Below are 14,550 nucleotides of genomic sequence, written 5' to 3' on the forward strand. Positions count from 1 at the left end.
TTGCATAATTTCACATATGCCTTCTTAATGAGGAGTGAAAGGGAAAGAATCTGGAACTCAAAGTTTTATAAACAAATGTTAAAATAAATTGTTTTACACATAAAACAATAATAAGAGTAGGTTAGACCAGGAAAACTCCAAAGTCTCTTGCAGTTTTAATATGCTCTAACAATGAAAATTGAAAATGTGAAAATTCTCACATTTACTATTTTTTCTTAAGAATGAATTAATCAAAATTTTTATGAAGTGTCATATAAGATATGGTTTGGTATGATTATTTATTCTCCAGCACTTACACTAAGTCACTCAATAGCTAAATGGACACTTTCCATTTTCTGTTAAAAAAAAATCAAATTGGCATTACCCTGGTATACCTGAGCCTCCTATTTTGAGGTATAGTTCTGTTGATATTTCTTAATAGATCTATTTGTAGAAAAGGAACACACTAATGACACCAACGAGGTGGATAATAGTATCTGGAATCCCAAATTAGCTGCATGAAACATCATGTTCTTTGCTGAGTCATCTTTTCACCAGATTTCAGGCTATAAAAGAAAACTTGAACAAAACAAAATCTCAAAGAGCCATTAACAAAAACAGTATTTTAAAAAAAAGTTTGGGGCAAAACTTTGCTAGTGTGATGTCAATTTTGTTTATGTTTTCTTTATGAATTATTTTTATAATTTTGATTTTGAATCATGATCATAAGAGAAGGGAAGATAGGTAGCTGCCCAGATTGTGACAACGAAAAGGAAAGTACTAGGGATACTATTTAAAAAAAAACAAATATACATATTTCAATGCCAGAAAATTCAGTCTCTTTAAATTGATAGATAATTGAAGAGGCTCTGGACATCCATATCTTTGACAAATAGACAATTGGATTATTAAAGTCCTTTAGTAATGATGAATACACTACTTTCATGAGAAATCCCATTTCACTATTAATTCGAATTTCTTCCTTACTTATTTTGACCCTAAATATGTCTCTTTAATACATATCCATAGAGACACACACATGTGGACAATGCATATATGAATGTACATGTATGTACACATAGGTATGTGCTTATTTGCATGCACATGCATGTTTATGCATATGCATGTATGTAACTATGCTTTTTTATATTTATTAACATATATATATTTGAATGTCATAACCACCATGGTTGTCTTTTTATAAATAAGTTTAATTCCTTGAACTCAGTTTTTAAATGGCATGCCCAAAGCTAGACAAATATAGGTTGACCAAGTTACAGGAGAAGACTATCGGAATTTGTTTCACTTTTTGGTTTTGGTTTTGGTTTGTATGATTTTTAGCCATATGTTGGTTGGCGAACTTGATTTTAATTTCAGGCAAATTTTAAGAATGATTATTATTGGAACAGTTTGTGAGCAAGTACTTAGAAAAGGAAAAAGTGATCACTTCCTATTGGCATTCCTTCACTAAGAACAAATCGTACAAAATAGTATAATTTCTTTTAAGGAGAATGATATTAGTATAATGTTTAGATTTTGTTCATGAAAGTCCCAATTTTCTGGAGACAACTTTCTTCCCAGTGATTTCAGGACTTTGGATCTTAACTATCCTCTCCCTGAAGGCACAAAGGGAATCTGGAGCCAGCTTGAACTGGTTCAACTGAGGATAAATTTTTTTATATAAACATTATCAATTGGGAAATAGTCAGATGCTATAAATTAGGTCTTTGTTTATTGTTTTGTTGATTGTCTAGGTTTAAGAAAGTGATGGAAAAAATGTTAGCAATGCTTTAAAGTATATAATATATCTATTTTTTCCTCCCCCCCTCAGAAAGTTTCTTGTTAAATGTTTATATCACACTCTTTTTGTGAAGGTGAGTTATTGGTTAAATATGCAAAGATTGGTTCATAATCAGCTCCATAATAATATTTTTCACAGATTCCTCTTCCTTCTGAGAGATGAAATTATTAGCAAGGCAAGTGAGGAATTTATCTAGTGGATAAAAATCTTCAATATTATCCATGGAAAGTTAAAGCCCAACATTACAATCATACTTGTTTCAAATCACTTTTGTAATTGATCTTGTAAGTTGCACAGACATGTATGCTTTTAGTTAGGAAGATAACTTGTGTTTGCTCAGCCTTGTGAATAGAATAATGAATTCAGCACAGAAATAAGTTCAATTGTGTGGGAATGAATATAATTCCTGTGTGTTACTATTAGGAACTTACCACATTTCCTCTTTCAGTATAGCCCACCTATAATAAGCTCCCACCGTCTTTGTCTCTTATATCCTTGACCCAAATGATAACTGTCTTCCATTTGGTATAGATATTTATTTTGTGATGAGTCAGAAACAGAAAAGCTTCTGGTGGGCAGTGATGCAAAGGGATTTAATAAAATCCTCCACAATTTAAACTCTTTCCAAAGCTTCATTTTTTCAGCAATGTGTGAAACAAGCACAAGTACCTTTCCTAAAACAAGTATAATCCTCAAACCCAATGACAAGATTAAAGACTATATCATGTAATTGAAAAAAAAAAAAAAGAATAGGTGATCTGTTTGATGTTTGCATCTGTCATTAAATAGTTATGTCATAGGATTGTAGATTTAAAGATCACTTATACCACACTTTTGTTTTAGGAAAACAGAGACCCAAGAAGTTAGAAAAAGTATCTCAAGAGACCAAGGAAGCTACAGAGAAGATCTTTATCCACTAAAAACAAAAAGAAAAAGATACATTCCTGACTTCCTTGATCATAATTTCACCTCTCCGAAGAAAGATGAATCAGTGAAAAATACTAGTATCAATCTAATTCTGAATAAATAGGAATTTATTAATTAAGCAGAACTTAAGGGATCATTGGGATCCAATAACTATATATCTCTATAAAGTTTATGATAGAAAAGGAGTAGAATTTCAAGTGTAGACATTTTTAAACATTCCCAGATCTTGAAGTAACACAAATCCCAGAAGCTATCTTGTCCAGACCTTTTTTTTTTTTCAGATAAAGTTAAGGAAAGTTAATATTACACATGTAATATAATAAGTAGCAAAGCTAGGATTTGAACCCAGCCTCTTAAAAAAAGTCAAATGCACTCTTTTTTTTTTTTTTTTTTCCTGAAAAGACTGTGTTGGACTATATGTGCACTAAGACTCATTCCATGTGTATAGTAGAAGGAACACTGATTGGTTATAAAGAATTTGGGTTCATAATACCATCACAGACCCCAGTTTTCTCATCTGAAATATATTTTAAAAATTATCCTATTGGGCTTCTACAATCTTTTCCATTTCTATTCTTATAATTTTATAGGAAAGAATAAGTAGAAATATATACATTTCTCTTACATCCTTTCTTTAATTTCTTTCATCTAATTTTGTTCTTTTTAAGTTCTGACCATTGATGATTCTGGATCTTTGAATTAAGAGATAATCAAAGAGATTGTGAAATTATTTTTTAAAAATAAAAGAGATAGCATTGTCTATTTTCTATGTAACACAAACGGAAGATATCTATAATAGTTTTAATGTTTCAAAATGAGAAAGCAAAAGAAGTTATTTTGAAGGAAATGATTACTACTGAATATGAACAGGTTGATAGAAATTAAGGTGTTAATCATGCTTTGTAAAAGGATAGTCTACTAATAAAGTTCTGCTAACATATGGAATGATGAGCAAATGAATACAGAACTAAAGGTAATATCCCAAATTACCTAAAACTCTTCTTTGAGAATCAGCAGTAAGTCCTTCATAACTTCCTTTATAAGTGTTATTTTTTCAAGGTCACCAACATTTTAAAAAGGAAAAAGGGGTGATATTAAAAACAAACAAATAAAAAAATACAAATTAAAATATTTTGGAAAGCTATCTTATTGAGCAATATTATTTACACATTTGAAAACTTTTTCCTCTTGATTTGGTGGGATGTTTATAGTCATAGGTATGGCATCTTAACATTTTTCTTTAGGGAAAAAGCACATTCAAAAATGTAGTCATGTTGATGTTGGGGAAATTGGCATGCTGAATTGAAATTGAAGTTTAGCTTGATGGGGTACTTTATCATTATCCTTGATTATTATTATGGCAACCATGATCTACTCTGAAACTTCAGCTCACCATTAATTATTTTTAAACTCATGAAATATACAAATGAGAAGATGGCTTTCACATTTACTTCCTTTGCATTTCCACAGTTGTAAGATATTGGCCAGAAGGAAAACATAAGTCCCTTTAATAATCATAAGCTACAAATGAAATTACTTGTCATCCATTCAAAAGATTTGCAAGGAATCTTGTCCTTTCACTTAACTATGAATAGTTAAAGGAAGCTTTGGGAATTTGGTGATGTAAATAAGCTCTGGTACCACAAGTGTTCTTTCAGAGGGCTGAACAGGTATTCCGTGTTGACATTCCTGTAAGTATACCAATAGGTACATTATGTTCAGGTTTTTGCATGTGATTTCCTTTGCACTGGGAGACCAAAGTTGTCTGAAATGGTTTATAATCACAGGAACTTGACATTATGCCAAGCCATAATGTTTATTCGTTCTTTGTTTGTTTTGTTTTGTTTTTGTTTGTTTTTTCCTTCTCCACAGGTATCTGAATCGGTCCATACTGGAAGACACATGCATAGCAACAAACACTGTTAACAGAGAGAAAATGGCTACTCTGAAACAAGCTTTGATTGCTGTTGGATTTAGTAATTTGGTGAGTTGTGCCCATCATACGTGTTTTATTGAGATCCCACATTAAACTGAGATACAAGAGGTGATATGAAATTTACATCAACATACAAAAAAGTAATAGTTCTAACTTCCTATTTGTGGAAGAAAAAAAAACTAATGAAAGAAATATTGGGTTTATTTGGGAAATGATCCAGTCATTTTATCTGTAGATATTTTCATCAAAAAAAAAGAGGGAAAAATTTTTTTGTGTGTGCTTAAAGATTCATCAGCATCTAAAATAGATACTATGTATGTTAGAGAATATATAAATAACAAAAAATAATCTAATGCCATTTATGGAAACCTTTGACATTCCATAAGTCTATTTCTTTTCTAAATTACCTCTGATTTTTCCCAATGTAAGACTACTGCCAGAAATATACCTGATTGTTTATTAACTCGTCATGATGTAGGATGGCACATATTACTTATATATACAAGTATTCCAAACTTCATTTGTCCTCTTTTGCCAAGTTTCTCAAAAGGAGAAAGGTTCACATTCTGAACTCTTTATTCTTTCCCTTAACTAAATGGGAACAACTATTGTAAAGGTGTGATAGGAACAATGAGAAGGCAGTATATGCTAAGGAAAGTGACTGTGAGGTGATGAGCTTCAATTAAGAAAGTTAGATAATTAACAGAGAAAAATGCTGCTTGGAAAAGATGCTTTCACTGTAAAATGAATGAAGTAGATTAGATGACCTCTGAGGTCATTCCAGTTCTAAAGATACAATCATAGATTATAGAAGTATCAAAGTAGTTTTATGAAGAATTGAATACCAGAATGTCTTCTTCACAAATATTATATTTATCAACTAAAATTTCCTTTATTCTAGATCTCCTGATTGAGACTAGAAACACCTTTTTCTAACACGAGGCTTTTGAGCAGCTGCATACAGTCATAGATTTATTTATCATGGCTATTATTTTTAATCGTTTTCTACATCCTTTTTACCCCATACATACTTCCTTTTTTATTTAAGTATTGTGTTTTCTTTTTTATATCTTCTAGGGAGTCTTCCACTCTGAATTCCATAAATAAATATTAATATAGGAAAAATAACTAAACAAAAAAAGTTTTTGAAAAGGTTCTATCTGTTGCTTCTTATCCTTATATTCAATGGAAAATTTTCTCATTATGTTATTCTCAAATGGAGTTTTTTTTACCAACTTGTCCTTTTTTTCCTGAATTCTACTTAAAATATCAAGGTATAGGAACCATTTTGTGGGAATATTTCATCAAATACCACTTTATTTATTTGGACATAGAGAACTAAATTCCCCCCAAAACAACAACAACAACATAGGATTATCTAAATTTAAACAGATGATAATGTATATTTTTGATGTCCTAGACAATTCAACATATACTAAAGTACTTTCTGAGTGACTTAAAAGTGTAGTGTTAAAAGCATTTCAGGAACAGCAGAAACTCTCAACTCCCATTCTGTCACTGATTTGAATAACATCTTAGACAAGTTATCACTTTAATCCACTCTTAGTTGATAATCATCCAGGCATATTTGGGGATACTGTTTTTACAATTTTTAAGATTCATAGGGGTTTAGTTAATAGAGCTTTCAGATGTCACCTTCATTGTCATCATCATCTGCATAACTATTATTTTCATTATTATATCCATTTAGAAACAATTAATTTCATGCAGAAATATGACTGCTTTGCTACATATATAATTTTTTTTAAAGTTAATATTGAAGAAAGGTCAAAACTAGAATAAGGAAGGATCTCAGAGCCATGTGATCTACTCTACTCATTTTACAGATGAGTTATCCCATGGAGAATAAGTGAATTGCTCAAATTCACATATATACTAAATTTTCAATTCAGGTCTTCTATCTCCTGAGATATACATTTAAATATTATTTTTTATTCTGCAGTATAGTAAAAAATTGTCATGTGTAGCATTCAGCCTATTATGAAAAACAATTCATTAAGATGGGCCATCATTATTATGACATTTTTATCATAGCTCCCCTCCCCCCCTTTTAAAAAAAGATTTTTCATTTAATCTGTATGCCGAGCAGCACTGTTCATATTCTTTATTTATAAAATGTGTAGGAGGTGGAGAATCTGTTTGTGATTATAGCAGCAGTTTTACATATTGGAGACATTCGGTTTACTGCTTTGACAGACGCTGACACAGCATTCGTGTCTGACCTTCAGCTGCTGGAACAAGGTCAGTGCAACATGACCTTCTGACATCCCTTCCTTAGTGCCATTGAAAAGCAATTCCAGAGAGTGACCAGTAGATGGAGACATAGTACAGAGAAGTCAGAACTTCATCACTTAGTGTGGAAAGCAAATATGGGCATAACTTCCTACTTAATATTTTTTATATTTTATAAATATGTATGAGTTTATGAAACAGAATAAAATAAAAGTTTATACAATAGTCCAAAATTATTGAAGTTCATTATAAAAGGACATTTTGATTTATAGTTATTGAAATTTTGTAATCCCCCCCAACACACTTCTGTGGTATTGTCACTAAGTAATTTTGATTCCAGTAGAATTCATCACTTTTACAAAGTCTTGCCAAAAAGCATTTCATCTTTTGAAGTTGCTTGGCTGGTCACTTCAAAATCTTTTAAAAGCAGCTTATAAATACAGGTTGCCGATATACCTTCTGTATAATACGCAGATGATTTAGACAAACATCTAGGAAAACCTTTCTTCAGGATATTAAGAAAAAAGAAAGTTTTATGATAGAAATTTTAGAACCGCAAGACCAATTTAAAGTTAATGTAAGCTGATTTTTTCCTTTCACTAATTGTGATTAAAATGTCAGTTTATTATATGTGTGTATATCTATATCTATATCTATATATATCAGTTGTAAAACAGAATACACATATATACAATGATATACTAAATCACGTGACTAAAGTCTTGTATAAATTAACTTTTTTTCATTTTAGTGGCTGCAATGCTCCAGATATCACCAGATGAATTAGTGTCTGCCTTAACAACTGATATTCAGTATTTCAAAGGTAACTTTTTTTTATTCTTTGACATTTGGCATCATTTGGACTTCTATTAGGAAATTCTTAATACAGCTGCCTTTTTCCATCTTTCTACTCCTTTCCAACTCTATTTTTATTTACAACATAGGAAATGAGTCCAGAGGTAACTATTTAGTCCCAATAATGACTCAGTATGTTTTAATGAGTCTCTATTTTCAGAACTCTAATAACACAGTCAAAAATTTCACTAATTTATCTGATTTGTTTATTGTTTATCTCATAAGTTCACTTCAACTCATTAACAATTCTATTCACTAAATGTACATTAAACATATGTCATGTGCATGACACTACACTAGTTATTGGTGATAAATGTATTAAAAAAAAAATTCTGTTGTCCAGAAGCTTGCATTTCTATTGGTAGAAAAAAAAAATGCACACAAATGAATACAAGGTAATTTGAGAAGGGAGAGAAAATCAACCATTCATGGAAAGGGTTATCTGGGCTGTATTTTTAATATGATGAGGATTCTGAATAAAAGGGAGGATACTAGAATTATATAAAGGTACAGAAGGAGAAGGAATGCCAAGTATGACAAATAGCTTAGAAGTCTGATGTGAGTGAAACTCAGTATATGAAAGGAAGTCCTTGAAGACAGAAAATTTACTTGGATTCAAACTATAGAGAGCTTTAAATGACAAAGTGAGGAATTTTTGTTTTAATGTAGAATAAATAAGGATACATTGACAAATTTTGAGCATGGAAATGATATAATAATTTGATAGATGGATGGGATTCACAAGCCCCACTGAAATTTAGAATGATTGCATTTACATTTGAAAGTTTCTGACATCTAGCTAAGAAGAGGAAGGGAAGAGGGGAAGAAAAGATGATGTGAAGAAACCATGATCTTGCTTACAGGGTTTAGCTTTTCTATATATTTCCTCCACTTGTTCATCTGCTTGGGAGAATAGAAAAGAATTAGGGTTTTCAAAAAGAACTCTTTGTTTGTGATTGGGCAAATATCCTTATCTTTCTCATAGGTTAACTTTTAGAGATTAAAATTGGGAGGCATATGGAATATTCACTGTAGTTAGGGGGACATCTCTGACAGGTTGAGTCAAGCTCATGGACCAGGAATCAAAGTCCATATTAAGCCTGAAGACATGAAATAGCTATAAGGAATTTTTTTTCCCCTGAAGAACTTAACATCTAGAGATGAGAAACACTGGTTTGTAACCTAATCAAAACTCTAAAAAGGAAGCCTTTTTAATCTTGTTAAGCAAGGACTTGTGACATTCTCTAAAACACTTACACAGAAACAGACTTTAAACTGTTGAAAGCCCAATACAGTGCACACACTGTTACTTTGGTGAAATGATACTCAGGAATTGCAGTTGAATGAGAAATTATAGCCAAAATAAGATGCTTCTAACAAGTAAAATCCATCTGGATAAAATCCATCTAGGCAATATCTGGTGAAAGCTCTGTCCTCTAACTGGAAGGAGAACCGAGGTCTTCTGACTATTTTTAGTGCTTGTTGCACCACACCACACATATAACTGTAGCTCCCCTTCAATTAATATCATAAGATTCTTTTCTAACAATGTTATCTTCTAATTCCTCCATTTTAAACATATTTTTATTACCTTCTGTTGTTTTCATTCCCCTCCATCCATTGACTAATTCTTTCTTACCTAGACCTCCAATTGCTTTCTGAATTCATCATCAATTCACTTCTGATTTGATTTGCTCACTTTCCCTGAATGTCAATTTCAGATTGCCTAATGCAATTCCCCCAAAGAATCAATTTTTTGTTGATTTTCTCCATGTCTGAACATCTATAATTCCTTTCAAGTCTAATTCAAACACCATCTCTTTTAGCAAGCTTTTTCTGAATTTTAGTATTCTTATATACATATAGATACTAAGACTGCTTTATATATTTACCTTTCTGTAAATATGTAGTATTCCTTCAACAGAATTTTAGTTCCTTGAAATAACATATCTTCAACATCTAGCATAATATCTTCCATGTAATAGGCATTTAATCATAAAAGCTGTAATAAATGCTTTATGATTAATTTATGAGGAGACCTACAAAGCTTTTCTGGATTTATGAAATTGAGATGACTTGGCCCACCACAATTGCATTCAATCTAATTTCAACTAGATTCTCACAGTGTTTTTATTCAACTACTTTCCTTTCCATTCCCCTTACCACAATACTAGTTCCTGACATTCTCACTTTATGTCTGTCCTATCGTAGAGCTTCTTTTTTCCACTCATGATCCATTTTCACCAGAGAAATTTTTACACAATTCCAGGTATATATACATGAGTATAAAATATTTACTGATAATAAATGATAAAGAAATTTATTTTAAAATAATTCTTTGATATACATATAATTTTCCCACTGAATAAAGATGAAAGCAAATTTACATACTAATGAGATGGATTGCTTGTTTATTTATACATAAAAAATTAAAACTTGGTGGGATATTTGATACATTTTACTGTTGCCAAATTTTTAATAACCCCCACATTCATTTATGTGACCCCTATGGTGTCTTGATCCATACTATTCTTCAAGAAGCTTTGTCTAATAGTGAGAAGGTGCTAATATCTCCATTACTACAGGTTCTTCCTTCCAAACTTTTTTTTGCATACTGCAAGTAGAATATTTATCCTCTAAAACAATAATTCCATTATTATTCATATCAAAAACATCCAGTGCTTCCCCCCCATCATTGTCTACTTGATAAACTCCATATTACTCATTGAACCCTTAAAATTTTGCATAATCTTGTTACAACTAATCTTTCTTGGTTTATTGCTCACTACTTCATTACATGAACTAATTATACTTCAGAAGCTAGTTTCACCACTATCCAATGAATGTCCACTTACAAGACTGTTTCTAATCAAACATTTAGCTTTCCTGGAATTCTTCTCTTTCTCTGTCTAAAACCTGTCTAATCTTTAAGAATCAACATAGTTCCAGTCATTTCACTAAAGTGTAGATGGATCACCTTATCCTGAAGTGATCTCTCCTCTTCTGAGAAACTATATTAATTATTATTTGTGAAATTCACTAAGAAAATAATAATGTAGTGACCAGGTATAGATTTCTGATTTTTGGCTTTAACTGCCATTTCAATTTTTTAGTCATTATTTAAATTTCTATGTGTTTTTGACATGTTGCTTAAATAAATGATATATTTCTTGAGGAAATGACTGGATCTTTTTATAACTGTATCATCTGTCTTGGTGTCTTCACATAGCTGGTGATCAGTGAAAATGTGTTCATATATATATTTTTTGAATTGGTCTCAGTGACACATGATAAATCTTAAGTAAATCAGTATATATATATATATATTATCAAGATCCTTGTAAGGAATGAAGCTTATCAAAAGATAGTTTCTTGTCAAGGATAAAACATGGACCATTAAGGTCAATGATACAATTCACAGAAATATTTGAAATACCCATGTTAAACATCTATTAAAAGGATTATAGCAATAAATTCACAAATTGAAATATCCAAAAGTCTTTTTTAGGATGGATCCCAATATGGTAATTAGCCTCAGCCTTTCTTCACATCTCCATTCACTTAACTGAACAAATATATAAGCATTAAATATAGTTTTAGATGCTACTGAAATGTTTTTTTCCTCAGACTAAATGTATTGATAAATGTTCATTTTGGGGGTGAGAAGCCCTTAAGAATATGTCTTATTTTCTTTCTCTTTATTTTTATAGGGGATACAATAACAAGAAGACATACTGTAGAAATTGCTGAATTTTATCGTGACCTCTTGGCTAAGTCAATATATAGTCGCTTGTTTAACTTTTTAGTAAATACCATGAACTGCTACCTCCACAGTCAAGATGAGCACAACAGGTAAAAGATCTACAACCATAGTCTAGCCCCTACTAGTATTCATGTAATATTCAATGTAAGAGCTTGACTTAAGAAAAAAATAACAATGCTTCAAAATGCAATGGAACTTGATGGTTGAGTCATCATTAAAACATTTCATTATCACAAGTTGATTTTACTTAAGATCTTCTTATTGATCATTTTTCAGGGCTCTAGCCTGCTGTTTATGGATGAATCAAATCATTTGTCATGTGCAAATATGCAAATACACTTTATCTGGATCCAAGATATATATGGCCATTTGCACATCAAGCAGTATCAAAAATTTATGAGTCCAGATAGAGATCTGAATACAAAACAGGATCTTCTAGAACACTCAAGTTTAGTATTGTATTCTATGCCTCTTTCAACTCCAATTTGACAATATATTTAAAATCAATAATAGTTTTTTTTTTTTTTTTATTTTCTCCCCACATAATTTGTGGGCTGTTTGACAAAAAGTCTCTATTGGCTCTTGGCTTAAACATCTTTAAGTAATAACTTTACACGGTTATTTAATGACCTAAAAATTATGTGTCTACTTGGCACTTAGTCAATTTACAGAATTGTTAATATTCTTGTCAGTAATTATGACATTAGAGCAGATCATTGAAAATAAAATATATTTGGGGATCATCAAATACATATTTAAAGTATCCTTGCTTTTGTAAAAAGCTTTGGGAGTAGATTTGTATTTTCTGTATATCATCATATTTAACAAATCATTATAGCTAGATAAGTAGGTAACTAGCAAACTTGCTAGGTAACTCCTTTGTATTTTTGAAAAAAATTAATATCAACTATCTCAAAAAAAAAATTTCATGAAATACCTTATTCTAAGTGAAGCACAAATATTAATATAACATTAAAATTATGATTAAGATATGCTTGATTAAAAGTGATACTAGATAAAATTAAGTGAAGATTAATATCAGCTTGATATTTATTATGTTATCTATTTTATCAATTCTATTTATATATTTAAGTGGATAGTCTTTGAAAAATATAGCATGTCAACAATAAAAAATGCATCTTTTATTTAAATTTCACCAATTATAATCAATTTGATGTTGAAAATAATATAAAAATAAATCCAATGCCCATTAATTTTTCAGAAATTTTCTTTTTAATCTATATTTTTTAATTTCCCAGATTTCTTTATTTTAAAAGTTTTAATAATTTAAAATTTTTTCTTCCCTTTTTTGTTTTAGAATTACATAATTAGACTTGTCTTTAATTATACTTAAGATCCGAGGAAGGAAAAAATTGAAAACAGTCTGGTCTTTTAAAATTCTCAACTGAGCCAATAAACAAAGAAATGAATGTGAAGGAAATACATGTGAGGTTATCCCTTATCATATATAGAATTAATATTTTATTGTAATGTGAACATATAGAATATATTAGGGTATTCACACAGAGAAAACAGAGAGACAGAAGCAAGGAGAGACAAAGACAGAAAAAGATAGAGAGAGAATTATAAATTTCATTTTTGTCCTCTGACTGTCCTAGTTTTTTACTGGGGGAAAAAAGTAACCATAATGTCAATATAATTCTAGGAAAAAAAAAAAAGGTTGCATTAGGTTCATAAGCTCTCAGAATGCAAGGGGTCATTTTTGAGATCATGTAGTCACATCACTATTTTTTCAATGAATAAAATGAAAGATTTCCATTTGGTTGCAACTGAGGAAGTCTTGAGACCCCAATACATGTTTCAGTCTATGTAATTTTAAACATTATTTAATTTAATTTAAAACAGTATTATTTATTGTTTTCACATTTAACCAAAAAAGTTAACCTTGGAAAAAACTTCAATTTTTTCCAAAAATATTTATTAGATAATTTCTTTGAGGGAGGGACAGAGTGCTGAAAACACTGAAAGACACAGTCCCTGGTCTCTAGATTATGTCATAGAAATAATTGCAACTTTGGTTTTCAGTCTACCATCTTGACATAACAGTTTCTGTTTTTGTTTTCCCTCACAGACACTAATTCTGTACATTTCTTCAGAAGATTAAAGATTTAAATAAAAAAACATATTTTTAAAAATATGAATATCAAAACAAGCAAAATGTTTCTGTTTTGAACAAAAAGAGTAGAAAAAATACAAAATTACAAACATGTTTCAAAAATGAAAAAACACCCCAAGTCTGGAGGAAAAAAGGTTTACTCCTTTCTTTATGAACTTGTATTCTGAGTCTAAATTACAGCTTGGAATCATCTCAGATTCAACAAGAATTTACAACATTAAGTAGCTACTGTGTGCTCCTAGATTAGATTATGAGGACACAAAGGCAAAAACTAAATAGTTATTGCCCTCAGAGAATTTATATTCAATCTGGGAGAACATAACAGATACAACAAGAAATAAAACAATCTATACAAAATTGATTTGTAATTGATAAAAGGACAAAACAAAGATCAAAATTACATTTAAAATTTTACATTTAAATACAAAATTATATTAAAATTTTACAACGTTAATTCTTTGAGGCCAGAAATCATTTCATTTTTCCTCTAAGAATACCTAGGCTAACCATAAGGCTTAACATATAATAAACATGTATTTGTTGATTTTTTTTTTAAAGAAGTTTTATGAGAAGGTACTTGAACTGAGTCTTAAGGAGAGCTAGGCAAAAAATAAGAAGGGGGAATTCATTACAGATATCATACAGATAGACAAGCTTAGCAAAAGCATCAAGATGAGAAATTGGAGCAAAGTTCATGAAGGAGACATAATATGCAATAAAAGCAATAAGATTGGACAATAACCTGGAACTATTTAAATAAGGGCTTTAAGTGAAATGGAATAGAAAAACATTTAGTATTTACTATGTGCACTATGATACCAAATGCAGCAACTTACATTTTCTCCTAACCATAAGAGGGAGTCACTGGCCTCTTTGCATAGGGAATTTATATAGTCAGT

At 30.4% G+C, this 14,550-nt stretch overlaps 1 protein-coding gene across 1 annotated transcript in view; it reads left to right on the forward strand.

The window, feature by feature from the left end:
- The window catches only part of MYO16 (myosin XVI), a 722,870-nt gene that overhangs the window by 399,329 nt on the left and 308,991 nt on the right, over nucleotides 1-14,550 (forward strand). The window contains exons 17-20 of the mRNA XM_051984178.1: nucleotides 4,580-4,691; nucleotides 6,788-6,905; nucleotides 7,648-7,719; nucleotides 11,462-11,603. Of these exons, the coding sequence (XP_051840138.1) occupies nucleotides 4,580-4,691; nucleotides 6,788-6,905; nucleotides 7,648-7,719; nucleotides 11,462-11,603 (444 nt within the window). The remainder of the gene's footprint in view (nucleotides 1-4,579; nucleotides 4,692-6,787; nucleotides 6,906-7,647; nucleotides 7,720-11,461; nucleotides 11,604-14,550) is intronic.

The sequence above is a fragment of the Antechinus flavipes genome, chromosome 3 (genome assembly GCF_016432865.1).
Source record: "Antechinus flavipes isolate AdamAnt ecotype Samford, QLD, Australia chromosome 3, AdamAnt_v2, whole genome shotgun sequence".
In the NCBI taxonomy this organism is placed as follows: Eukaryota; Metazoa; Chordata; class Mammalia; order Dasyuromorphia; family Dasyuridae; genus Antechinus; species Antechinus flavipes.